Genomic DNA, 24186 nt, shown 5'->3' on the forward strand with positions numbered 1-24186 from the left:
GTTATTTTCAAATTCAAAATATAAACAGCAATCGTTTAGTAATGCTTCAATCAGAAAACATATAAATCAGGAAAAAAGAAATCGTATTTTAAAATTATCAGTTAACATAATTTAAAAAAATATTATTAAATTCTAAAGTAAGCCCACAATGGAAGTTGGTGGTAAGCATTAAATAAAATGAGTGTCGCACCTCCGCTTGAAATCACTTACCTTTATTAGTTACCCTAAACAACGAACTCGAGGAAAAGATTTCGGAAGCATTTTGCATATTTGATACTCATGGCGATAAGTATATTGATTCCCGCAATGTCGGCAACGTTCTCCGATTTTTAGGTTGCGCGCCCACCGAAAAAGAGGTCGAAGACGTCATTAAAGCCACCGATTCCGTCGACTATCCAGGCGAAGCCCATTTGGTCAAGTTCATGGAACACGTTTCCAAACTGCTGATGGATCGACAGTTATTCAATATACTTCACATTAGGTTTGTTTAGCAACTCTAAAGATATTTCTCCACAGAATGGAACCAGCCTCGTCGGAAAAGCTACTCGAGGCCTTTGAGACCCTGGATCCGGAAAACAAGAAATATCTGACCAAGGAGTACTTCGGCAAATTGATGGCGGAGGAAGGAGAACCCTTCACCGCTGAAGAACTGGATGCTATGTGGCCTGTGGCCATTGATCCCATAACTGGAAACATTCCCTACACCTTCTACATAAATCAACTCAAGGTAAGATCGCACTTCCCACCTACTTTCGATTGACTTTATTTAAAATTTCCAGCACAAACCTGATATCTATGAAATTGCCGAGGTTATCAAGGAGGAACTGGCCCAAGCCGAAAAAGAAAAGGGCAAGAAACCACAACAGACAATGTTTTAGATGCCCCTTTAATCAATCAATTGCAACTAACGCGGAAAATAAATTTATACATTTTATAACAAATAATTTCCTATATCGTTTTTACTGTTTCTCATTGCGATATAGACGGTCACACTGGCATGCGCAGTTCGAGATGGAACGACGATTACGTTCTTAGTTCTAATATTTAAATAAATTGTGTGAAAATTTTAAAGAAATATTTGTTATTATAAGATATTGCCTCAGATGTTACAATGAATTTATTAAAGCCATATAAACAAATATCTACAATACATTTTGCATTTTTACAAAACATCGTTACTTTAAATTAACAGAATGTGCAATCGATAGCCCGATATGTGTTGTTCCATCCCTCGTTACCCCAACTCTTCTAGAAAAACACGTCAGCTTTTCACAGCCATTCGGAAAAGAACACGTCAGCAGAAAGGAAAACTGGTCGGTCGATATTGCAAAGGTGGATGAGAAAATTGCGTGAGACGGAACCAGAAAAGCCCGAGTCGGCGGCGATGAAGAGATTCAAACCAGCAGAGCGTCCGAGAAGCGCAGTCGAAGTTCATGAGACGACCTAAAACAAGCAAAACTTAAAATACGCTTTTACGATGCAAATCTGATTGGAAAGTCGTTTTTCACAATTGCACACAGCACACAGCAGTTTATCATTTAGCCCCGAACCAGTTAAACATGGCACCCACAGCAAATACAGTGCTAATAACCGTGCCGCGGACAGCAATCACATCGAATAATTTGCCCAAACTGCGCCCCGCCCCCCTTACGGCAGCTCTGCTGAAGGCGGCGGCCGCGCCCTCCGCCTCGCCCACGCCCTCGAGTTCGGGATACGCATCCTCGTCGAACATGGATGACGATAACATGGCTGCATCCCAGCCCAAGGCCAAGAAGCGTCGCCTGGACCATCTAACCTGGGAGGAGAAAGTGCAGAGAAAGTAAGTCCGCCCAACTTTTAACTAAATTTGAGCCCCTTACTCACTGTTATTATCGAACAACAGGAAGCTAAAGAACCGTGTGGCCGCCCAGACATCGCGTGACCGCAAGAAGGCACGCATGGAGGAGATGGACTACGAGATCAAGGAGCTGACAGACAGAACGGAAATACTACAGAACAAGTGCGATAGCCTGCAGGCCATCAACGAGTCACTGCTGGCCAAGAACCACAAGCTGGACTCGGAGCTGGATCTGCTGCGCCAAGAACTCGCCGAACTAAAGAAGCAACAGCAGCACAACACCAGATGCATCAGCCAATCCAACGCCAGCGCAGGCGCTGAGGGCTGTGCGTCCACCAACCTTGGATCTGCAGCATCCAAAGCTGACCCTCTGCCGCAGGGTATACAACAGGTGGACACACAGTCGTCAGCGCGTCTGCTGGCGGAGCAGCTGAAGAGCAGCAAGAGCCTGGCCTCACTCTGGAAAGTTGTGGCCCTCTGCCTACTCTACAAGACATGCTTGGGGTCGACGAAGAGTTCGACGTCAAGCGCCTCGAAGAGCTGGCCGAAAGTCTGCTCGCAGATATCACAGCAGACCTGGAAACAGGCGCTGGAGCGAGCAGCCCAGCTGCTGCCCAAGATGCAGGCAACGCAGAGCGATTGCTTGGACCAATGGTGGGGCCCGCAGCAGAGCGCCTGGAACCCGACGGGCATAGAGCTAATGGCCTGAAGATTAAGCAGGAACAGGAAACCGAGCACAAGGTCAGCCTAAATGTGCAGGTGTTGGAGATAAATGGAAACCCACAGCATACAACAGCAGCGCCAGCCTCGAGAACAGCCACAATCACAGCGACAGCGGCCGCCTCGCAACTACAAGCCACTCCGGACACAGTGTACGGCACGTACGATGCCAAGACGAACTCGATCACCATCGTGATGGACGGGGATGCGGTGCCGGTGAACGAGGCCGTCGAGGAGATCTACTGTGACGGCGTCAGCGCTGGCGACGACTCGACGGACGTGATCATGAAGTGTCCGCCGCCAGCGACGTCTCCGTCACAGGTCTACCTCAACGTGATGAACGCCACCGCCGATTCGGACGACGAGGAATGTTATGATCCCATCGACCGATTCCTTCGTCCGCGCGTCAAGGCGATCTCCCCGTTGGCCAAATCCCCCGCATTGTCCCTACACTCGGCCACCTCGGACCATGGATACGAGTCCATACTGGGCTCCCCCACGTCCGTGGCTCTCACTCTGCCCGCAGATGAGGACGATTTCCCCTGGGAGAGCAACTTCGATGAGCTGTTCCCCAGTTTGATCTGAGTTTTCCAAGCTGAAAACTTCGTTCTGTCTCTCTTATATTGTTAAGTTTGGCCGGCAGCCGTTTGTTTAAGTGTTTTAGTTGATAGGCTGTACATACATTTTTAATCGAAGGCTTTATATATGATACTGTAGTTAGAGCGCTAAGTTTAGCTGTAGGTTTCCATTTATATTTAACAATCTCTAACCACTTAGGCTTATGATTACTTATATGTATTGTGCTCAAAGAATTTGCAAAAACATTTGAAAAAAAAAATATTCAAAATATAAACCAAACCAAACAACAAGCTCTTTGTTTTTGTTTACTCTAGGCGAAACAGAACTTTGAACTGCGTATGATAAATAGTTAATCACGCCACTTCTCTAGCATCACGCCACTTTTTTATGACGCAATTTCTGCGTAGATGATGGGACAGTTTTGGGTGTAAGCATATGAGTCATTTTGTTTTTATTAAATATGTATACATTGCAAAAAGTGCGTTGAAATGACTGCAGATAATGCTGATAGGTGCAATAAAACCACAACTATTCTCTGAAATATATATTATTTATTATTATTTTATTTATTTAAACTCTTAAAAAAAAAGTGTTAATGGAATAAGAACTCTGTTTCTCTCCAAACTCAACTGGGATTTTAACAAGATTTTGTTAACATATATTTTTCAAAAAATATAATTAGAGCCACCCTAATGCGACAGCGAAAGCGAATTCGTTTCGGAACTAGTTCGAAAAAATTGTTTATAGACTTGAATCAGTTTTTGGAACCACATACCTGCGATTTTGCAGAGAAATAAACAATTTTTAAATGCAATAGAGTGTGCGGTTAAACGGAAATGACGGAGCCAACAAGTAAGACACCGGATGCGGTTCCAGAATCACCCGTATCACTGCCCATCGCCTCCCAATCCATGGATTCGGCGACCATTGAAGAGTTCGACGAGGACAAACCAGCCAAGGGAAAGAAGAAAGTCAAGAATCCAAAGGGTCGCCACTCGGACTCCGACATGGGCTCCGAGCTGAAGAAGCTGGCCCAGCGTCGGATCAACGTAGCCGGTGCTCCTAAAATGCCACTTAATGGCTACGTCCGCTTCATGAACGATCGACGCGAGGAGCTGCGACGGGAGCAGCCACAACGTACTGCCCTGGAGCACACAAGGATCATCGGCGAGGAGTGGCACCAGCTGCCCGAGGAGCGTAAGTTGCCCTACATGGAGGCAGCAGCCAAGGACAAGGCCATGTAAGCTCACACTCCGTTCCCAACCCACAAAATCTAAACATATCTTGCCATTTTCGTAGATATCAGGAGCAGTTGCAAATTTTTCTCAAGGAACACCCCGAAATTGTGGCCAACGAGTTGGCCAAAGCCAAGAAAGCCACAAAACTGGATGGTTCGCCCAAGGAAAAGACGCCGAAGAGTGAATCGTCCTTGGGCAAGGCGAAGAAAACCAAGGCAAAGACGGTTAAGCGGCAGAGCGAAGATCCGGATGACGTGCCTCTGGCCAAGGTGAAGCGTGCGCAGACACCACCGCCTCCCACACCGCCAGCACCTCCAGTACAGCCCCCTCCCAGCAGTGTGCCGCCTGCAGCACCTGCACCACGACCGCTGCAGCCCGGCGAGATACCCATCTACACCAACGAGTTCATCGAACACAATCGCAGCACGGAGAATGAGCTGAGGACGCTGCGCAAGGCCAAGACCGATCTGGAGCAGCAGAACGCTGTGCTGGAACAGCACGTGGACAATACGAAAGCCGGGTACGCCAAGGTGATGGGCGAGGTAACTGAGCTCATGGAGGAAAACCAACGCCTGGAGACGTATGTGCGCGCGTTGCGCCAGAAACTGGTCGCAGCCCTCGGCGGAATCTCGATGCCCCCACTGGAGCCAAGTGGTCCCAGCGTTGGCAACATTGACAAGTACATCCGGCACTTAGCCGGGCTCGTCACTCAGCCAAGCAATGTCACCTTGATCAAGGCACGAGAGGCGCTGCGTAAAGTGGACACCAGTAGCTTGCTAAAACCGTGATTCATAGTACAGTATTCATAGGCGCTATTAACTTCACCATAAACCGTAGTCATCTAGTTTAAGAAAATATATCTAAGAGCAATAGTTATCAATGCCAAGGATACCAAAAAAAACCGAATTACAATAAAATATCCGCAGCATTTGCATGTAGCCCACTTTTGTATTTGTTAACGTGTGTAAGTGAGGATTACTCGTATGTACCCAAGGAAATCACGTGTTCGGCTGTCTCACGATATACTCATTGTTAGTTGTCCTTGGGAGCGTCAATGCCAACAGCGAAGCTGCGATAAGAGGGAATCCGTGGCTCTTTACGTGCTCCTGCCGTGATCAATCCAGCATCGCCATCCATGGAACTCTGCAGCCCTGGGGTCTTGGTGCGACGATTCCAAAAGTTGCGTAGTATATAGTAGCCTCCTAGCATCATGGGAATCACCATTACCGGGTGACAGGCTATCCCGAGCACAAACAAAAATGTGGACATCATCAGGTTGATTAGGGCCTCTGTGGATCGGGTCGTGCGGATTGAGGAAGGCGAACATGGTCGGGAGCGATACACTTACGTTCAATGCTCGAAATGGTGGCCACTGTTGTGTAAATCCCATTCGCAATGGCTTCAAGCACACTATAAATAAAGTAGATCAGCATTTTGGATTTGTTGACTTTCCCGGTGGAGAAATGTATATCTTTTTATACTAGACTGCCAAGCAAATCGGGCAACTGGGAAAAGTCAAAATGTACAACTAAAGCAAAGGTTCCTAAAAAACTATTAAACAATAAAACAAACCAAAGGTTAACAAAATTAATCAAAATAGAATTCATACTTGCTTCTCGCAGCGAAAGGTTTCTTTATTATTAAACAAAATAGTCGACGTTTCACTTCGCGTAAATAAACTAAAGCGTTTCTCTTAGTTGTTTTCGATTTTTTGTTTCTTAGGAACAGCAGAACTAAACAAAAATAAATTAAAACTTAAAAGAAAATCGTTTTTCGTTTGATGTTTGTTTTCAAAAAGTATAGTTTCTAAATCATAGCATACATTTAAGGTTTTATAACAAAAATAATTTAATGAGATAATAAATCAAGGGCGCAGACTTCAAAAATATTCCATTGAATCGTTGGGCAAGAGGCAGAGGTCGTGCACAACTCCTGGCATCTCCCCAAGATCAAGGCCATCACTTCGGTTGGTCCAACTCTGTCACAGCGTTTGGTAAAAAAAGAAAACATTTTACATAGGATATCGGGGGTACTTCCTTGGCTTTCTTCATGAATTAAAAAATATACGAATCGCCATTTTCATTTTGTTATTATTTTTAGAAATTTGTGTTCTGTTCTTATCGTTCTCGAATCATCTTGTTAAAGTAATCATGTACTTTTCGTGTTAGAGGGAGTTTACTGAATGTGTATGTGGTGTGTGGTGTGGTGGCGGGCAGCCGATTTGAAACAGTGCTTTAAATGATCTGAGAATATTGAAACGGCGGTCAGTTGTGTAAGGAAATTTCTGTTTGGAATGCCGAATTAATTGAGGAAATTTTGGATTGAATTGAACAATTTGAATTTGTAGAAGGGGAAATGTTTAGCAGTTTTGAGCTGCGTTCATCAGTGCTGCCTGCGCTTCTGTGGCGGTGATTAAATTTTAAAGGAAACTGCTTATTTATATTACGGACATTCAGATATTGTATGCAAACATCTTCTTGGAACCGGCACCGGGTTACGGCCTGCTCATCGTTTGCTGTGGCGACGGTTGTTTGCGTTTCTTTTCCCTAATTCATATAAAGTATAATAATCTCAAACTTGTCGTCGCAGGTGCATGTGCGAGGACGACGACGACGATGACGTCAAGGACTGCTGCTGCTGCTGCTGCTGCTGTTGGCGTCAGGCATCCGCACCGTTGGGGTTCATGCCCACCGGCGACACCACCATCATGTTGCCATTCTTCGGCGTGTAGACGCTAGCATTGGGATCCAGCGTTGAGCCTCCGTTTCCATTGGCAGCAGCGGCATTGGCTGCAGCCACCTGGAAGGCAGCCGCCACACTGACCGGCACCATTTGCTGCTGGGAGACAGGCCCACCACCACCCTGCTGCTGATGCTGCTGGTGTTGTTGGTGCTGCTGATGTTGCTGGTGCTGCTGCTGATGCTGCTGCTGCTGATGTTGCTGATGCTGTTGGTGCTGCTGTTGCTGATGCTGCTGGTGCTGCTGATGTTGCTGATGCTGCTGGTGCTGTTGGTGTTGCTGGTGCTGCTGATGCTGTTGGTACTCCTGCGCAGCGCTCAGGCTGAGCATGGGCGAGGACGGTCCGGGACCCGACTGCAGCGGTGGCGTGTCGTTCATGCGCAGAATGCTGCTCGCCGGCCCATGTGGGCCAGTGTTCATGCACAAGTTGTCTGGCATCACGGCCAGAAGTTGGGCAATCTTTGCCTTGAGATCGATGACCTCATCCTCCTTGGAGCGACGATGGTCTGCGTGAGTGGATATTGCATTAGAAATCAACTAGCTATCAACATTTAAACTAAAAACAATACTCACTGTCAGATATTTCAATCTGGCGCTTGGCAGCGCCCAGAGCCGAGAACAAGTCCAGCTTGACTCTCGTCTCTGCGGATAGATTCTTCTCCAGCGTTGCGTTCTTGTCCTGCATGGCAGCCAGCGCATTCAATAGAATCTCGGGATCAGGCTGGGACGATTCCCGATTGCGCAGTTTCGCCTCCATCATGCGGTACTAATGACATAATATAACACAATGTAAAATTGGAAAAGGAAACTGACTCTAACCACTCACCTCTTGTTCTACTTTTCGTCCATGTTCGACGGCAAGTTGCTTCGCCTCCTCCGCCTGCTTTAGGTCGCCGCGCAGTCGTTTTTGCTCTTCATCCATCTGCTGGCGCCGCTGCTTGCACTGGGAACTGCACTCCGGACGGGCCGCCTTCTCCTCGGCCACCTTGCGAGCCTTCTTCTCGTTGGACAGCTGCGAGTCCAGGGATTGCTTCTGGCGGCGCTCCTCGTTTAGTCTTCGCTCCACTGTCTGCAAATTGAGCATATCAGCGTGCCGGGCGTTATTCAGCTCTTGGATGCGCTTCTCCAGGTCGTCGCACTCCTTCTGCTTGGCCTGCAGCGTTGACTTGCTGGTGAGATTGGCGTCCAGCTTTTGCCGCAATTCGTTTTCGATTTGCTTCATATGGCTGATTTCAGCTCGATACTTTTTCACATCGGCCTCCAGTTTTAAACACGTTTCACAGATCTTGGAGACCACCTTGCTGGCCAGGTTCGCGATGGCATTGCTGGAGGTGGAGCTCGCTGAAGATGATACTGAGCTAGCGTCGTTATTGTTGTTGTTGGCCGTGTTCTCCTTGTCCTTTTCCTTTTGTTGCTGAGCCAGCTGCTGCTGATGGCTGTGATTGTCCTTTGCTGCATTATCCTTCTTGCCGCGATTACGTCGACCTAGAAAATCGAATTATTATGAAGCGTTTAAACCCATTATATTAACTCCATGCACTTACCCTTAGGCGCCTTTTCAACAGGTGGTGTTGGTTCCACAATGGCCGTTTCATCTTCCAGGTGATTGGCATTGCCGTTGGGAACAGCGTTACCAGCCTTTTTCTCTGCAAATATAAAGCGATATGGGGTTAATCTAAAATTCGGGTCAATGCGAATGATATATCTTCCTATTTCTTAGCTGGTACTAAGGAATACGTTAAATAGCGTCTACATCATTAATTAAGAGGACTGAATGTTCGTCTTTGAGTAAATGAATTAAATGAAAACCACTTAATAACGTTAATTAAGAACCACAATCGATAAGATTAGAAGCTAGCCATATCAGGGCAGAGATCCAACCACTCACCGTGCTTCTCCTTTCCCCCCTGCTGCTGTTGTTGTGGATAGCTTGTGCCACTATCCCAGTCTGACTTCTCCTTATCCTTATCCTTACTATTACTTGATGTAGCTGTTACTGTTGCGGTTGCTGTGGCAGCGCTATCGACTTGGTGATAGTTGTTGCCGCTATTTTTACCACCGTGCCGCGTTCCATTGTTGTGCTCATTATCAGCAGCGTCGCCCTTGTTGCGATGCTTATCCTTGTCCATGCTGCGTCGATGGTTCCTTGAACCACCAGCGTGACCATTGGAGGTTGCTAAATGAGTATAATAATAGATTGTTAAATGCATGCTATTTATACACGTCGATATACAACATAATTGTGTTTTTTATTGATTCGTGAGGGAATCGGTTCTGAGGGCGTAGTTATTCATTGGGGCCTGCTATTAGCAATCGAAATTAGATTGGCATTGCAACGGGAGCATAATGATATGAAGAGGTTTCAATTTGTAAGGGCTGACAACTGCCGACTGTGGTTGCTGTGGGTTAGATACCGCGAGGAAGCCTCGCTGGAGGTTACTATATGGATGGGTTCATGGGTTACATGCGCATACACAAACAAACAAATGTGTCTGGTACAAATTAGTGGGTTCTGATCTGCTGTTGTGAGGGACAGCAGGAAGCAGTTGAATTCATTATTACCACCACAACAACCGTCAGCATCGACACCTTCGGAAGTAGAGGAGGAAGAACGGGCGGAAGAAGTAGCCGGGTATGCTGTCGCCACCGACTGATGTTGCTGCTGCTGTGTCGCCAGACTTGCAGCCAAAGCAGAGAAATCTGAGACGGGAGTGGAAGAAGTGGTTGCTGCACCTGTTGTGGCCGCGGATGCCGCTGACGACGACGACTGCTTGCCCGTCGACGCCGAAGACGACGATGAGCCGGATGTCGTGGACGCTGATGACGCAGCTGCAGCTGCTGCTGCTGCTGCTCCTGTTGCTGAAGACGCTGCAATGGACGACGCGGCGGCGCCCGATGCACTCTCGCTCGTACTGTTGTCCTTGGCGCCGCCACTGCTACTGTTGCTATTGTGGTTGCTGCCGCTGTTGCCACTGCTGTTGTTATGATGGTGGTGATGGTGATGATTACTATTGCTCGAGCTGCTGCTGCTGGCGCCGGCGCCGCCGCTGTGATGATGCTCATGATGGTTTTGTGCTTGCGTGGCAGTGGCCAAAACACCGTTCGCCGCAGTTGCTCCTGATGACGCGACCAGGGCCGGCGTAGTTGCAGACCCATTGGCCACGACAACGGTGCTGGATGTGGCTGTCGCCCCCGCAGCCGCTTCCTCGGCCGCCTCCTCTGCGGGCAGAGCCTGCTGCAGGAGCTGCATGTAGAACTCGTTGTCCTTGGCCACCTCGCGCTGCTTGCGTTGGCGCATGCGGTAGCCCACGTAGCTTTTGAAGCCAAACCCAAGCGTGACAACCGGATAGCCAATGCTGAAAGCGAACATGATTGGTTACAAGCAGGTTCAGCTTTTGACTAGTCCACCCTTCGATTCTTACCAGTGCGCTGCGAACGGCCGGCAGAGATCCAAGTGCGGCATGTGGCGACTGTCCTTCCATCTTATGCCCACCTCCAGGTAGACAAATAACATCCAGAGTATTATGGTCGGCAAACAGATACCCTTATCTGTAAGAAAACGGGCAATAAAGTTAGGAGAGGATGTCCATAGAATCTCCCCACTGCCACAACGGAAGACGCACCTGTATGCCAGACGTACTGCACCCACACATAAGTGCTCGCTGCGAAGAGCAGCCAGTGAACGGGTATGAAGAATAAACAGACCAGATCCGACGTTATCGCTATGCACACGAACAGTACGGAGAATGCCTGCAAATGAAATTGGACCGTATAGAGTTACAATCACTTTGGCCATCCTCATGCCCATCGCCCCTCCACTTACCAGTCCCTTGTACTTGAAGGAATCGTGCACGGAGCGAAGGAGCAGCCAGAATGGCCACAAGAACTCAAAGCGGAACATGAACATGAAGTCGGCAACCATGACGATGGCCCAAAGGATCAGAAACTTCATGTACAGAACTGTTGTGCTGCAAGAAAGAAAAAACGAAACGATTAAATATAAAACTCACTAATATTCACTAAGTATTACAGTTTTTGTTAACTTAATTAGTTGTGTGCCAAAACAGCAATCTCCATTAATAATCGACATTCCCAGTTTGTCACGCGTACTGGTTTCACCACTTGTCTTCTGTCCCATTAGCAAATATAAACAATGAAGGGTCAGCTTTAATGACATGCTTTCGGAACCCAAATGGAACCCAGCATCCATCAATCAGGCAGCCAAGATGTTTAATAAGAATGGGAATGAATGGACAGAATGAAGAAATCCGGCGAAACAGAAGTGCCAAGAGGCGGGTAGAAGGCCAAAAAAAAAAACAAGTAGCGTCCAAATAATACATGCTTAACATTATAAAACAACACTCGCGCGCAATCAAATCAAAAAGTAAACAAACGTATAAATAATAAAAAGCGAGACAAGAGGAGCGCACACATGGGCACACTCTCGGAATTTTTGTTGGTGTTTTTTTTTGCTCTTTTGCTACTCAAAAATCTGATAATCATCAAGTTGACTTGGGGGGCAGTTCGCATGCCAATAAATCGGAAAGTATCTTTACTGCCTCAATTGAGAAATGCGAGCAATTCAATTGCTGGGCTGTCATAAAATGGTATCGTTTTTGGAAGTTAAGAACTATTTAAGGAACTCAATCTCACATATGAACAATTGCAGCTTTTTTATGTGTCATTTTATGCTAAGTAATTGTTTTTGAAAACAAGATAATCTGTTGTTTATCCTAAAAATACTATCTTGCTGCTTTCAGAAATGACTTTTCAAATATTTCGTACTTGCTTTGGTTTATTTTGATATGTACTATGATGAATTTACTTAAATAATTGTTTATATAACATTTAGCACTCACCTGCCGTACATTCCCTCTGTGATTTTGTTGCGCTTGATCGGCCGCCGAAGTTTTCCACAATCCGCGTTGCGTCGCTTCATCCTGAATGCGCGCCGTGTGTCCTCCGCCCGAAATGCTCGATGATTTCCTTGCCTGTCGTCTGCTGCCCAAGATCAGTTGTCCCGCTGCTCCCTGAATATCCTGACTATCCTGACTATAATGTATCCTATATCCTGCTATGTGCTATTTATCGTTTCGAACGGAGTGCTTGGCTCTTCACTTGATAATCAGATGCTGCTGCGGCTCCTGGTATTTCCGGAGGCGATGTCGGCGTGGTTTTGCTTGCTGGTGCTGGTGGTGCCTCTGCTGCCGGCGCGACGGCATCTCATTTACATGTGATGCGTTTGGAAAACGTTGTTCGCCTCCTGCTGAGCCGGCTTTTCTTCGCTTTTCACACTGCAAACAGATGGCAGAGGAGGAAAAAAGAAAGAAGGGGAAGCGGTGGATGAGTAAGGGCAAACATCGAGAGCAAAGAGCAGAGAAAACGTGAGAAATCGCAAACGACCCACCCGATCCCGATCCCGATCCCGAGATCTCGTCTTGGCATTGAATTGTCTGCCGAAATTGAAAAAATGTCCACTATACTACTCCCATTTGAAATCATCGAGCATCGTATAATAAGTAAAAGCAAAAATGTTATTTTTAGGCCTGCTATTCCGTCGATTGCACTTTCGCTTTGTTTGCGAAAAACAAAAGGCAGCGAGGCGGCAGTTTAGTATTTAAAAGATATCCGAATTTAAACGCCCAAATTATCTATTGGCAAAAAACGGGGATAATGTCGAAGTAGCTGAAAATTCAGCAAAGTGCTAATTGACTCATCCGTTTGTTAAATAACCCATTTGAAAATAAAGTATTTATGCTAATTTCGATAACACAAAATAAATGAGCTCGCATTTCGCATTGGAATTTGCATTCTTCCGCCATTAAGTTTTTGTAAATGTCTGAAATATTGTGAAATTAAATGGATTTAGTGTGTGTAGCTTCTCAATAATAAATTGCACATATATGGAGATATGCATGAGCTTCTGACGGATTCGAAAAGCGTTAAAAAGTTAAAAGCACACCTGTGGGCCAGAGAAAAGTATGATTATGTAGCAGTGTGTGCATCAGATACGTGCCAAATAAGACAATTGCTGGAATCCAAATAGTATAGACAACCTTACACTCTAGTAAGAAATATGCACTCAATCTTTAACTAAAATTCAGCATTGTTTACTTATAAATCACTATTTAAATCTTCGCTTCAAGTTATTATATATAAACTTGTCGATTCATAACTATAGCATATCTAACTCATCATTCAGCTGATGAAAACACCAAAATAATTTTGAAAAAGGACTCGAAAATCACAAGTGCAGACGGAAAACACGCACACTCACTGGCCAACACAAACAAATCAATGCAACGTCGAGTTCCCCGAGTGCGGGATAAGTGTTTTTCGGGGTGCACAGGGAGTCCGGGAAGCGATGACGAAGTGGCGACTACATCTCAACATGTGGATGTGGATGCTGCCCGGTAAATTTTGGTGGAACGCGATACACACTCTCTGTTGCGCCAATAAAGGATGGATGGATTTGATGGATGGAGCTAGTTGTATGTGACGATATGGATTTGGAACGGACATGGCAGTGCGACTGCGCCAACTCAATCGGAAGCGGAACTATGCAGATTTCAAGGAAGCAGAGCAGAATCAGTGGCCTGGCATCCTTGTGTGTATGTATACGGGCGAAAAGGTTTATAAATAGCATCCAAAAGTGGAGCGCATCCATCGCAGTGGCCACATGGCAGCAAAAGCAAAAGCAACAGAAGCAGCAGCAGCACGAGAGGCACAGGACGAGGAAGCTTCTCATCTGCCGATGACGTATGTGTGGTGCTGTTGCTCGATTGTCGTGTTCCTGTTTCCGTTTGTGTTTCGCTTTCCACCGCTCGTCCTGCGATGGACCACAAATGGACACCTGAATCCTCAGCCTGCTCACTTTTCGCTCCACTCCTGGCCGGCCTATGCTCGTATCCGCCATTTTGTAACGAATGTCTGCATCACTGGCAGTCAAAATGTAGATAATTACCAATTGAGCCGAATTTAAATAAATAAATGAGCATGAAGTATGAGTACTTGTTAGGAATCAAGGGTTAAGCTTAAAAACTTTGTTTATATGAAACTAGTTTGGAGCATTTTGAACGAGTATTTATTGAAAGTATACAAATAAACTTCGCACATAACTTGGCATTAACTTTTAAACAGTCATGAATTAGCAAGACTTCGGTTTTGAAAAACCAAAAGAACTGAAGTAAAGATAGCATTCCGATGCCACCAGATGATTTGGCCTTTATCGATGTGATCGTGAATATAACATTTAAAAGACCCACAGTTTTCAACGGCTCATAAAGTGCACTGATTTCGCTCTCGCCAGTTTTGTTTCTCTCCCACATTGCCCCATCCTCAAAGACAGTGTTCTCTCTCTTTTGTTTAACACTTTCCCAATTGCATTTCGTTGGCCAAAACGAGATCGCACACTGACACACTCCCACGCACGCTGCACACATACACAGAAACGAACACATTGCGCTCGTCGCATTTAGAAAAGCCACAAAAACAAAACGAAAAGCGAAAAAGGAAGCAAAGAAAACAACAACGTCAGGGCGACAAGATTCGACGCGCAACAAAAGGCTAAAGAACTTTGATAAAATGCGGTAATTTCGTGGCTGCTTTTTGCATAACTCGAGGGAATTTGGCGATAATGGGCGCTCCAGTTTTATCGTGGTTTGTTTTTATCGTGCCAGATGGTCTTATCAGATGGGCGTAACGACTGGATGATAAATAAGGTGAATAAATAACGACACCCATTGATGCCGGTTAGCCTGATCACCTTGGTTTTTTTTTCCGAAAATAGCTAGAATAAAACAAAACATCTGTGTGTGTGGGGGGAGGGGGGTATGCATGTTTGTGCAGGCAGAGAGCAGCAAAAACAAAAACAACGAAAGTGGGGGAAAAGTGAAAAGTTGCCTCCGTTTGAGCTTTCGAACAGCATCCACATGTTAGCCCAGGAAGCATCCTTCTGTCTCCCTCTCTTTCTCTCTTCGAACTTATTTCTTTGCCAGGAAGCATCCTTTTTGGCCTCTCTGGCTGCTCTGCCGACGTCGACTGCGGTTACGTATGCGTATGTGTGTGTGTGGTTTGTTGGCGGCTGGCACACGTACAGGGACACCTATGTATACACCTATATATTTCTTTTTCACACTCCTCACCTACACGAACACACCGATATACACAGCCAAAAAGCACTGCAAAATTGCACACGTTTCTTTCAGTACTTTGGGCATGCTTTTGGCATTTTCATTCGCACACAATTTGCCACCGATTATTTCACTCGATTTTCCACTGGCTCTGCTGCTCAACTTATTTACTTTCGAGCGGATTTTTGATACAATTTGCACATTTCCAACAACTGCGCTGTGTCTGTGAGAATGTGTATGTTCCTCGGCCTGCGTGTTGCTCTATGTGTGTGCGTGTGCATGGATGGATTCTTGAGCACCCGAAAATTTTCCCTCTTCACTTAGACAACTCCGGTGATGCTTACACTGAATTAGCACTGCATTTTTTTACGCGTTTCCGTAACCGTTGTGCACACAATTCCCGGTGATCAGTATCGATTAACTTGCGTTTTGTATATTTTAACACGAAATCGAAACTCGAACGCTTCGAAATTAGAGCTGGAACAAAGTCGATTGGTATGAAATGCTATCGATGCTAGCCATAATTTGCTGATATCGATATTTTCACGCAATCATCGAGTGTTTCGCAGTTTTCGCTAAGCTACTTTCATCGACAAAATTATCGGACTACGCGCCAAGATTTAGAAATATGAATAATAATTGATCACTAACAAAATGCAAAACATCAAACAATCTATTCTAAAAATATATTTTTCAGTAAATACTTTACTCGTATTTAATTTATTGCGCGGGCAAATCTGATTGGATTTACCAGTCTGATTGGATTTAATAGTGAGCTACACTATTTCTTTGCAAAATGTCCTTAAATAAACCACTGCAGAAATTTGCTATAAAGTTTAAAATCTTTAAACTTTTGATCTTCTATCGGATCCTATAAAATTTACTTAACTTAACTTTCATTGCTGCCTGCCTTAAATATTTATAACAAGCAATTTTGAATAAATTTGAACAATAATTTTGATAGCAAAGGCTAAAAACACAAAAAAAGACACTTTCAAAAATAAGATCCTCGATGACCCCGACGTGATTTGAACACGCAACCTTCCGATCTGGAGTCGGACGCGCTACCGTTGCGCCACGGAGTCTGATGGGGGGAGGGATATTAGGTACCGTTAGTGCCCAGATGATCATAAGATTAAAACTACTGTAGAATCTTGAGCAGAATGCATTCACATTAACTAAAAGCATCGGTGGTTCAGTGGTAGAATGCTCGCCTGCCACGCGGGCGGCCCGGGTTCGATTCCCGGCCGATGCAACTTATCCTTTTTTTATTGCAATTGCCATATTTATATTTTTAAAATGGAAAATGATTATTAGTAAATTTTTAGAGCAAAATGGAGATCCTGACCACGAAAGCACAAAAGTTCGGAAGCCTCGGAGTATTCCTTTTAATCTCTAAATCCACCAATTGGTGTTTTGATCTTAACAAATACTAAAAAATAAATTTTGCATCGGCCGGGAATCGAACCCGGGCCGCCCGCGTGGCAGGCGAGCATTCTACCACTGAACCACCGATGCTTGTGATTCTTCCGAAACCATTCTGCTGAAGATTCTACAGAAGTCTTGTTCTTATGATCGTTTGGGAGCTAACAGTATCTAATAACCCTCCCCTCATCTGACTCCGTGGCGCAACGGTAGCGCGTCCGACTCCAGATCGGAAGGTTGCGTGTTCAAATCACGTCGGGGTCAATGGATTCATTTTTGGTCCACATTTTGTATGGGAATGGTTTGAGCTTGACCCCAAGTAGGTCTACAAAAAATAAATGTAGTTAAGATATGCATGCAACAGATGTTTTTCATTTTTTATTTTATAGTATCCGATAATATAGATATATTTGAATTGTACATTAATATGCGTGTACCTAGAATCTGCGCATTAGAACAATTTGAGTGTTAAATATACTCTTAAAACTAAATACATAACAAAATAATAAACATTTCAAGTTTTGCGATTGCTGATTTGTTTATGATTGGGCTTCTACTCCCCCACAAGCTCCCCTGTCAATTTCCTGTCCATACAATCCGTTTCCTTTGCTAATTATTTGCTATAACTGTGTGTATCGGTTGCTCCACGTTTTCCTTGGTAGTTGTGGTTCCTATTGTACGACAAATTAAATTACGTGAATTTAACTGAATCTGGTTTTAAAAGCGTCCGGTTCAACCCCCAACCCCCTCGTCAAAAATGCTACGTAATCTCAAGTTAAAAACGGTAAAATGTTCGCATGTATGGAGTTACACTTAAGTTGATAAGGAAAATCATAAATTACAATTTATCTTGAATTTGCTCAATAATAAGTTTGTTTCTCATTTGATCTGTCTGTCGCCTAGGGATCAGCTGCAGCTTCGACATCGGCGGAAGCAGCTGGGGCTTGGGGTTCCTCCGCGGATGGAGCCTCCGTTTGGAGTTCAGCAGCCGGCGCTGGAACCGATTCCTCATGGGGCGCAGCCTCGGTTTCAATGACTTGCGGCGCCGGCCGGGGCGGAGAACCTTGAGGTTCTTTCGGGGGCTGAGTTGGAGTCTGTGGAACTGCTGGCGGTGGCAGCTCGTCATAAAGGGGCGTGCAGGCGGCTGAAGTTTCTGTTTGTGATTTCGCAACCAAAGGATCGCCGGTCACGTCGGCTGGCTTTGCGAAGTTTTGATTCTCCTCCGGCTGCTTTTCCTGCGGCGGACTGTTGGCAGACTGGGGTGCTCGTTCGCCTGGCTTCTGGGCCTCCATTCTCGCCTCATAGTCTTGAAGCTCCTGATCCCAATCCTCCTCGGTGTCCACTCTAGTGGCCGCAGCTGGCGCACCGGTGTTGGTGCTACCTAATTCGGTTTCAACGTTTTTGGGCTTGGGCTCTCCGCTCTCCGAAGCCGTCTTGTTGCCTTCATCCGTCGAACTTATTGAATGGCGGTTGCTGTCATCTCGCGAGCCCCGTCTGTTTCCGAAGCCCGGACGTTCACGATCCTCTCGCGGTCCTCCGCGTCCACCCCGTGAATTGTTGCCACGACGGTCGTCCATCATTTCGCCTCCACGCTCGCCACGGAATCTATTACCGCCTGGTCCACCGGGACCGCCACGCCGCTTGAAGTTGTTTCCGGCCTCGTCCTCATCGTCGCTCCAACGTCCGCGAACTCCAGGACCGCCACCTCCTCCTCCTCCTCCGCCCACGCCGCGACCTCCGCCTCCACCTTGACCTCCACGTCCTCGTTGGTTGTCATTGAAGGGGTTCCGAGGATTAAAGAAACCTGAAATGAACGTTAGCATAAATTGTACAAATTAGTTTACATCAAATTGTCCTTATATAGTTGCAATAACAAACAAATAGGTTAAAGTTAAATTAATTATTATTTATATACATCTATTAAACATAATATTTACACGCATAAAAAAAGATTAAATCAAATTCTATTTTCGCTTTTCCTTTTTTGATCTACGAGTTTGCTTCAATTTCCGGCGATTCTCACCTGGTCCCTGCTGACGTCCGCCCGGGCCACCGCCGCCGGGTCCACCGCCGCCGGGTCCACCACCGCCGGGTCCACCACCGCTGGGTCCACCACCACCTGGTCCACCTCCTTGGTTGCGCATAAACATGGGCCCAACGCCGTTGCCACCGTTACCAGCTGGACCACCCATGCGCTGGTTGAAAGAGGCCGGCGGCGGGATGCGCATCTGCATCAAGCTGGTGGGCTGATTGAACCGATTGTGATTCATGTTGGGCGGGAAAAAGTCGCCTCCGGGGCCACCGTTGTGGTTTCCACGCGGTCCCATTCCTCGTGGTCCACCCGGTCCACCGCGATTATCAAAATCTGCGATGCGTTTTAGTTTAGTGAGCTGCGAAGATTCGTATCTTTTATGTCGACTCACCCATGAAGTCCGGTCTCGGCATCCCGTGCTCAATGGGATTAAGGTTCAGGCGCGCACGTGCCTCGTTAAAGGCTGCGTTCGGTCCGAGTCCAGATCCCGGACCACCACCTCCTCCACCATTTTCGGCGCGCCAGCGTTCTGCCGCTTCAACGACATCATCTCGACCGCCCCAGCGCGAGTTTCCCGGTCCCCTGGAGCGATCCCTATTATCTCGATCGCGCTCCCTGTCCCGCTGCTGGAACATCTCGTTGGCCATGGCCGCCGGCGATAGGTCCACATTGCTGGGCGACGGATTAAAGTTGGCTTGCTGCGGCGGCAGAGGTGGGGCGTCCTCCACGTCCATTTCAATGTCCATTTGATCATCGCTCACGTTGCCACTATTGCTAATCTGCCCACCGGTGGGAATGGGTGGCGGCACAGCTCCAGGCGGAGGAAACGGAGCTCCTGGTGGCAAGCCCATGGGATGTGGTGGTCCCCCAATGCCTGCAGGAAAATTAAAATTAAAGCTTGAAATTCAATTTTACGAGATTATTATTTACCTGGAAAGCCAGGAGGCATCATTGTCGGTGGCATCATCATTGGAGGAGGCATGTTGGTCGTTGGCATCATCATCGGTGGCGGCATGTTTGTTGGCGGCATCATTATGGGCGGTGGCATATTAATGCCCATGGGTGGGGCCATCGGAAATTGTCCCCTAACCATACCCATGAGCCCAGGCGGTGGGGCTCCCGGACCAGGTGGAGGACCCACTGGGCCGACTGGACCAACCGGTGGAGGTTGGGTTGTATCTATGCCAAATATCAGATTTGGCGGTGGAACACCAACACTTGGCGCACCAGCTGCCTCCGCAATGGATGCACCCTTATGCTCCTTTGCAGCATTCTTGGCCTGGTTGATCTTCTGCTTCATTTGGATGGGCATAGTGTCTTCGTCGAACATACCACCCTCCTCCAGGGCGTCGAAGTCCGTATCCGAACTGAGTTTGGACCAAGGAATGTAAGTAACACCCAGTTCGAGGTCCCAGTAGTCCTTCCACTCCTTGCTTTTCACACCCTTGCCGGCAGCCCATGAAATCGTGATGGCGCGTCCCTGCAGCTTGTGGTTCTTTAGAGCTTGCATCGCCTTGTGGGCGTCCTGGCGTCGGTTCATTACAATAAAAGCGCATCCACGCGGCACAATCTGATCGATGCTCACTATGTCGCCATACTCGCCAAAGGTATCGGACAGCTCCTCCTGGTAAACAAGCTTAGACAGGTGGCCCACCCACAGCGTAGTGCTGCATACTGAAAGCAAAAGCATTGGAATGCCGCATTAGGTTTTGGTGTCTGAACATGTTCAATATGCCCATTTGCCTTGTTGAGGTGTGAGTGCCACTGGTAAGATAGATAGTGTTTAGAGTTCCCTATCCTTAAGTATATTTACCAAGATTTAAACTATGATCTATGTACTTCATTAAGAAGCCAGTTCTTGGTAATTAAGCTTAAGTATATATCGGGGTAGAACAACGTTTGTTTACATCTGGATGATAAGAGGATATCCTTATGTATATGTATGTAAATCGGATCTCAAAAATATTGCTCGAAAACGCATATTATATAGGGGGATATTCTAAGATCAAGAACCACTAAAGCTAAACACACACACGTCAACCGAGCCAAAGGAGCTGCAGAGAAAAGGAAGTGAATCTTTAAGATTATCAAAAACAAAACAAATAAAGAAAAGGAAAAACAGAAAAGCACTCAATGCAAATGGATCTTAAGAAGCCCCATCTTGTGGCCTTTAAGATCCATTTATTATTCCCGTCATAGTTACCACTGAGATGCTCCTTCTTGATGTCCGGCAATCCCTTCTTGCGGCGCTCACGCTCGTGCTCGCGATCGCGCTCCTTGTCCCGGTTGCTACGATCCATGCGATCCCGGTCCCTTGATCCGCGTCGCCGGCTAGAGCGTGGAGATCGGCTGCGCGATCGGGAACGAGAGCCACGCCGGCGTCGATCGTTGCCCGTGCCTCCTCCGGCGCCTCGTCCTCGCGGAGATCTCGTGCGGCTGCGACTGTTCCGGCGACTGCGCTTGTAGCGATCACGGTCGGGCGTCGGGCTGCGGGAATCGCCACCATCCAGATTGATCACCTATCGGAGATGGGAGTGTTTGCAAGAAATTTGAGAGTGATACGTGATAAAAATGTTAACATTTTGTTAAGAATAAAAAAAGTTCAGTGGGATAGAGAGGATTCGGAATTGGGATAGGATTAGTGGCGGGCCACAGGGGGAATACGTTATTATCGACTCAATAAACTGCATTCTTTGGCGTGTGTTGACGTGTGGTTCTGTTTCGCTTTCGACTTTCATTCATATAGTTATTTCGGACTAATTGGCAATTTGCGTTTTCGAGCAACATTTTTATTTACATATTAGGAACTTACCAAACGTTGTTCTAGCATCGGGTAACGAGTTGTTCCGCCGGATAATACGTGGATTTTAAAACCTTACCTTTGGCTTCATTTGCATATTTTTAAATATTTTACTATTGGTTCGACTTATTCAAATATTGGCAATTGTTTTATAGTTCAAATATATGTTGGGGACATATAGATCGACTTATGAAACTGATTTAGGGATTGCCCAATAGCATCATCTTTTGATTTTAAACGTTTTTCACAAAATAATAAATTTAACTTCAAGTGGATTGGGAATTGAATTGATTGCACATTTAAGGTATATAGTATTAAAGTTATTGATTAAATAGTGAAAGACCACCCCGTTACAACTAGTTGAATCTATTTGGATTCGAACACGCTAATACCCCATCAGCTATAACAACATTTTGAGCACATTTCCAGGTTCAACTGCACGTCAGCACAAGGCAAATAGCATCACCCGATTTCCATCTAATATGTATATGCTTTAAACCAACATTGATGGCCGAGTCTTGGTGAAAAGCATACACAAGTCGGACCCCAGGAACTAAGATAGTTTGGTAAAGTAGTGAAGGGTATACCTCTATGGTCTGTTGCTCCGATATGAACTCGACATCCTTGTTGAGGTCCATGCTGTCGTTCATGTTCATGCCCATGCCCATTCCCATGCCCGGCGGCATACCAGCATTTCCCTGAAAGCAAATCATTATGAAATTTTGGATACCGAGATGAAATCATAAGATGTACCTTCATTACGTTCTGGAAATGCTGCTGCAGTGCCTCGTCCTGATAGCGATGCTTCTGGTTCTCCTCCTGCGGCTTCAAATTTTGGAAGTTCTGCAGCGTATGGAGCTGCCGCAGCACATTGGGATTGTTTAGCAGCTGCTTGATCTTCTTCTCCTGCAAGAGTTATTTAAAAGGTTATTTAAAATGGGATCGATCTAATGTGAGCAACAAAAGCAACAAATAGAAACTTAAGATAAACCAAACTATCTAAATGAAGGGTTGTGTTAATGGGATTCGCCATACGTCTAACAGGTTTGAAGAAGTGGGCGGTGAGTCGTCGCCCATGCAGTGGTGATCATCTGCCATCAGCATCTGCAGGCCGTCATCTTCTTCCTCGATGATCTCCCGCACCTGGTATTCAATGTCGTGCGAGCTCTTGACATATTCCCGTTTGTGATGATGTGACTTGCTGGTCTTGGACGAGCACGAGACCACCGACTGGCGTTTGGAGTAGTGTTGCTCCGAGTAGTGACGTTTGGAGCTGCTGCTGCCACCACCGAACTTCTCGTGGCCCAGCTAGCGATTGGGCGAAGGGCAAAATGGGCGGTTAGTGGGCAAGACATGAGAGACAGAGAAATGTAAATGCAGCAGAATTGTAGACGATGTTAGTTAAGCCATAATACAATACTAAACACCTGTAGAAGCCTCAACCGAAAGCATCACTTACCGACAAGTCGGGCATGGCACCGCCCATCTTATCGTCGCCCACGGAGCTGTTCATGCTTATCTCCATTCCGGAGCTGTTCAGACCGTTCGGACCGCTCGATATGTCCGCCAGGCTAAGAGCTCCGCTGCTGCTGGGTCCTGGACCCACGCCGCCGCCCTGTCCTCCACTGCCACCCACCGGAGGCATCTGATGGTAGATGGGGTGGTTAGGGTCGGCTAGGTCGAAGATCGGCTGGATGACCTCGGACTTGAAGACGTTGTTTTTCTGCCACAGGTTCAGCACTCGGATAATGCGGCTCTTGTCCTCCGGAGCGCACCGGAACAGGTTGGCAAAGGTCTCCGTGAGATTACGCTGGAATCGGGGCGCGAACAGATCCTTGTCCATGCCGTACTGGTGGCGCGACTGGCGCACTATCGAGTCGATTACATACAGCCCGGGTACTTTGTACTCCGGCTTGCACTTCAAGATGAACTTCTCCACACTCTGGACGACGTGCTTATACAGCTTGATGGCCCGCATCGCCGACTTGGTGATGGCGGCCATCTTCGCCTTGGAAATGGGCGGTCGGCTGTCATAGAGTCCGGAGAGCTAAGGAAACATAGATGTTAAAGTGCGGCTATAATTTACGGATATCTGGGACATGGAGTTATCGTTATCGGGTGCTGGCCAAAAAGCAACCCTGGGCGGCGCTGTTCGGTGAAAATTCGGTGCTCTGCCTGCGCCTCCAGGAGGATCTGTATAACTCCTGCACATTGGGCAATCCCAATCCCGACTTCAAGCGGACATTGTGCAACCACGCCGGCTGCTCCATAACGAACCCCGTTTCAAATGCATCTATAGCTTACCTCATTGTTGAAGGCAACAACGGTTTCCATGTTCAATTGCTTGGTTCACTCACGTCGCGCACACACAATGTTTAGTTTTGCATACTTTGGTTGGTCCACACAATTGTTTAAAACTGGCGAAAAGCAATTTTCTCGACTTTTCTGCGGTATCCACGGCTTTTAAAAAAAACTTTTTACAAAGCGTGAAAAAAATGGCTGCCCTATAGCCTGAAGCGTTGCCACACCTGTAAAGTTGACATTTTCAAGGCATTTTAAGAAATTGTGCTGTTAAGGGCAGTGTGACCGTATGTGGAGCAAAACAATTCGATATTAAAAAATATCCCAAATATTTATAATAAATAAAACGAAACAGAATTTTCCTCTTGAAATCCGACAGTTTC

At 46.5% G+C, this 24186-nt stretch overlaps 6 protein-coding genes and 4 non-coding genes across 15 annotated transcripts; 5 read left to right on the forward strand and 5 right to left on the reverse strand.

Annotated features, from left to right (window-relative positions):
* The first annotated feature begins 4 nt into the window (after positions 1 to 4).
* Positions 5 to 1444, forward strand: LOC6735494 (dynein regulatory complex protein 8). The gene is made up of 4 exons (XM_016168625.3): positions 5 to 161; positions 220 to 457; positions 517 to 727; positions 780 to 1444. Exons 1-4 carry the CDS (start codon positions 149 to 151, stop codon positions 876 to 878), a joined length of 561 nt encoding a protein of 186 aa, XP_016028832.1. The 5' UTR covers positions 5 to 148; the 3' UTR covers positions 879 to 1444.
* On the forward strand, positions 1413 to 3426 carry LOC6735495. Its single transcript, XM_002082398.4, is given in 3 exon segments — positions 1413 to 1819; positions 1883 to 2183; positions 2186 to 3426. Coding segments are annotated over 3 exon segments (1518 nt in total). The 5' UTR covers positions 1413 to 1559; the 3' UTR covers positions 3143 to 3426.
* Positions 3427 to 3845: 419 nt separating this feature from the next.
* On the forward strand, positions 3846 to 5312 carry LOC6735497 (SWI/SNF-related matrix-associated actin-dependent regulator of chromatin subfamily E member 1-related). The gene is made up of 2 exons (XM_002082400.4): positions 3846 to 4376; positions 4436 to 5312. Exons 1-2 carry the CDS (start codon positions 3973 to 3975, stop codon positions 5160 to 5162), a joined length of 1131 nt encoding a protein of 376 aa, XP_002082436.1. The 5' UTR covers positions 3846 to 3972; the 3' UTR covers positions 5163 to 5312.
* On the reverse strand, positions 5303 to 5899 carry LOC6735498. The gene is made up of 2 exons (XM_002082401.2): positions 5723 to 5899; positions 5303 to 5663 (listed from the first exon to the last, which is right to left on the reverse strand). The coding sequence occupies exons 1-2, from the start codon at positions 5805 to 5807 to the stop codon at positions 5407 to 5409; spliced, it is 342 nt and encodes a 113-aa protein (XP_002082437.1). The 5' UTR covers positions 5808 to 5899; the 3' UTR covers positions 5303 to 5406.
* Positions 5900 to 5987: 88 nt separating this feature from the next.
* On the reverse strand, positions 5988 to 15763 carry LOC27209132 (macoilin). Of its 4 annotated transcripts, none has more exons than XM_016184633.3 (11): positions 15590 to 15763; positions 11973 to 12407; positions 10937 to 11081; positions 10737 to 10863; positions 10536 to 10662; positions 9847 to 10469; positions 9002 to 9289; positions 8658 to 8759; positions 7940 to 8598; positions 7687 to 7879; positions 5988 to 7619 (listed from the first exon to the last, which is right to left on the reverse strand). In XM_016184633.3, the coding sequence occupies exons 2-11, from the start codon at positions 12050 to 12052 to the stop codon at positions 7033 to 7035; spliced, it is 2931 nt and encodes a 976-aa protein (XP_016028833.2). In that variant the 5' UTR covers positions 12053 to 12407; positions 15590 to 15763; the 3' UTR covers positions 5988 to 7032. The 4 variants fall into 4 exon arrangements, with proteins under 4 accessions (XP_016028833.2, XP_039147225.1, XP_039147227.1 ...); XM_039291291.2 differs by having other exon boundaries at positions 9676 to 10469; XM_039291293.2 differs by lacking the exon at positions 15590 to 15763 and adding an exon at positions 15258 to 15538 and having other exon boundaries at positions 9676 to 10469.
* A 495-nt stretch (positions 15764 to 16258) lies between these two features.
* Trnaw-cca lies at positions 16259 to 16330 on the reverse strand. Its single transcript has one exon. It is a non-coding gene; the product is annotated as a tRNA-Trp (tRNA).
* A 99-nt stretch (positions 16331 to 16429) lies between these two features.
* On the forward strand, positions 16430 to 16500 carry Trnag-gcc. Its single transcript has one exon. It is a non-coding gene; the product is annotated as a tRNA-Gly (tRNA).
* Positions 16501 to 16692: 192 nt separating this feature from the next.
* Trnag-gcc lies at positions 16693 to 16763 on the reverse strand. The gene has a single exon. It is a non-coding gene; the product is annotated as a tRNA-Gly (tRNA).
* Positions 16764 to 16862: 99 nt separating this feature from the next.
* Positions 16863 to 16934, forward strand: Trnaw-cca. The gene has a single exon. It is a non-coding gene; the product is annotated as a tRNA-Trp (tRNA).
* Positions 16935 to 17022: 88 nt separating this feature from the next.
* Positions 17023 to 24065, reverse strand: LOC6735499 (SR-related and CTD-associated factor 4). Of its 3 annotated transcripts, XM_016181458.3 has the most exons (10): positions 23807 to 24064; positions 22962 to 23549; positions 22538 to 22810; positions 22256 to 22408; positions 22090 to 22200; positions 20906 to 21221; positions 19633 to 20376; positions 19094 to 19576; positions 18694 to 19035; positions 17023 to 18474 (listed from the first exon to the last, which is right to left on the reverse strand). In XM_016181458.3, exons 1-10 carry the CDS (start codon positions 23834 to 23836, stop codon positions 17570 to 17572), a joined length of 3945 nt encoding a protein of 1314 aa, XP_016028836.2. In that variant the 5' UTR covers positions 23837 to 24064; the 3' UTR covers positions 17023 to 17569. The 3 variants fall into 3 exon arrangements, with proteins under 3 accessions (XP_016028836.2, XP_016028835.2, XP_016028834.1); XM_016181457.3 differs by lacking the exon at positions 22538 to 22810; XM_016181456.3 differs by lacking the exons at positions 17023 to 18474; positions 18694 to 19035; positions 19094 to 19576; positions 20906 to 21221 and having other exon boundaries at positions 20140 to 20376; positions 23807 to 24065.
* Positions 24066 to 24186: the final 121 nt, after the last annotated feature.

This window comes from Drosophila simulans, chromosome 2R (genome assembly GCF_016746395.2).
Source record: "Drosophila simulans strain w501 chromosome 2R, Prin_Dsim_3.1, whole genome shotgun sequence".
NCBI lineage: Eukaryota > Metazoa > Arthropoda > Insecta > Diptera > Drosophilidae > Drosophila > Drosophila simulans.

Coding starts and splice junctions, on each gene's coding strand:
- LOC6735494 (XM_016168625.3), top strand. Junction 458..516: donor AAACTGCTGATGGATCGACA/GTTATTCAATAT, acceptor ATTTCTCCACAG/AATGGAACCAGCCTCGTCGG. Junction 728..779: donor TCTACATAAATCAACTCAAG/GTAAGATCGCAC, acceptor TAAAATTTCCAG/CACAAACCTGATATCTATGA.
- LOC6735499 (XM_016181458.3), bottom strand. CDS start 23,836: ATGGAAACCGTTGTTGCCTTCAACAATGAG. Junction 22,409..22,537: donor CTTCTTCAAACCTGTTAGAC/GTATGGCGAATC, acceptor TAACTCTTGCAG/GAGAAGAAGATCAAGCAGCT. Junction 21,222..22,089: donor CGGAGCAACAGACCATAGAG/GTATACCCTTCA, acceptor CATCTCCGATAG/GTGATCAATCTGGATGGTGG.
- LOC6735497 (XM_002082400.4), top strand. CDS start 3,973: ATGACGGAGCCAACAAGTAAGACACCGGATGCGGTTCCAGAATCACCC. Junction 4,377..4,435: donor GCAGCCAAGGACAAGGCCAT/GTAAGCTCACAC, acceptor CCATTTTCGTAG/ATATCAGGAGCAGTTGCAAA.
- LOC27209132 (XM_039291291.2), bottom strand. CDS start 12,052: ATGAAGCGACGCAACGCGGATTGTGGAAAACTTCGGCGGCCGATCAAG. Junction 10,470..10,535: donor CGGCCGTTCGCAGCGCACTG/GTAAGAATCGAA, acceptor GTTCGCTTTCAG/CATTGGCTATCCGGTTGTCA. Junction 7,620..7,686: donor CCAGATTGAAATATCTGACA/GTGAGTATTGTT, acceptor CCACTCACGCAG/ACCATCGTCGCTCCAAGGAG.
- LOC6735498 (XM_002082401.2), bottom strand. CDS start 5,807: ATGCTGATCTACTTTATTTATAGTGTGCTTGAAGCCATTGCGAATGGG. Junction 5,664..5,722: donor CACCATTTCGAGCATTGAAC/GTAAGTGTATCG, acceptor CCCGATCCACAG/AGGCCCTAATCAACCTGATG.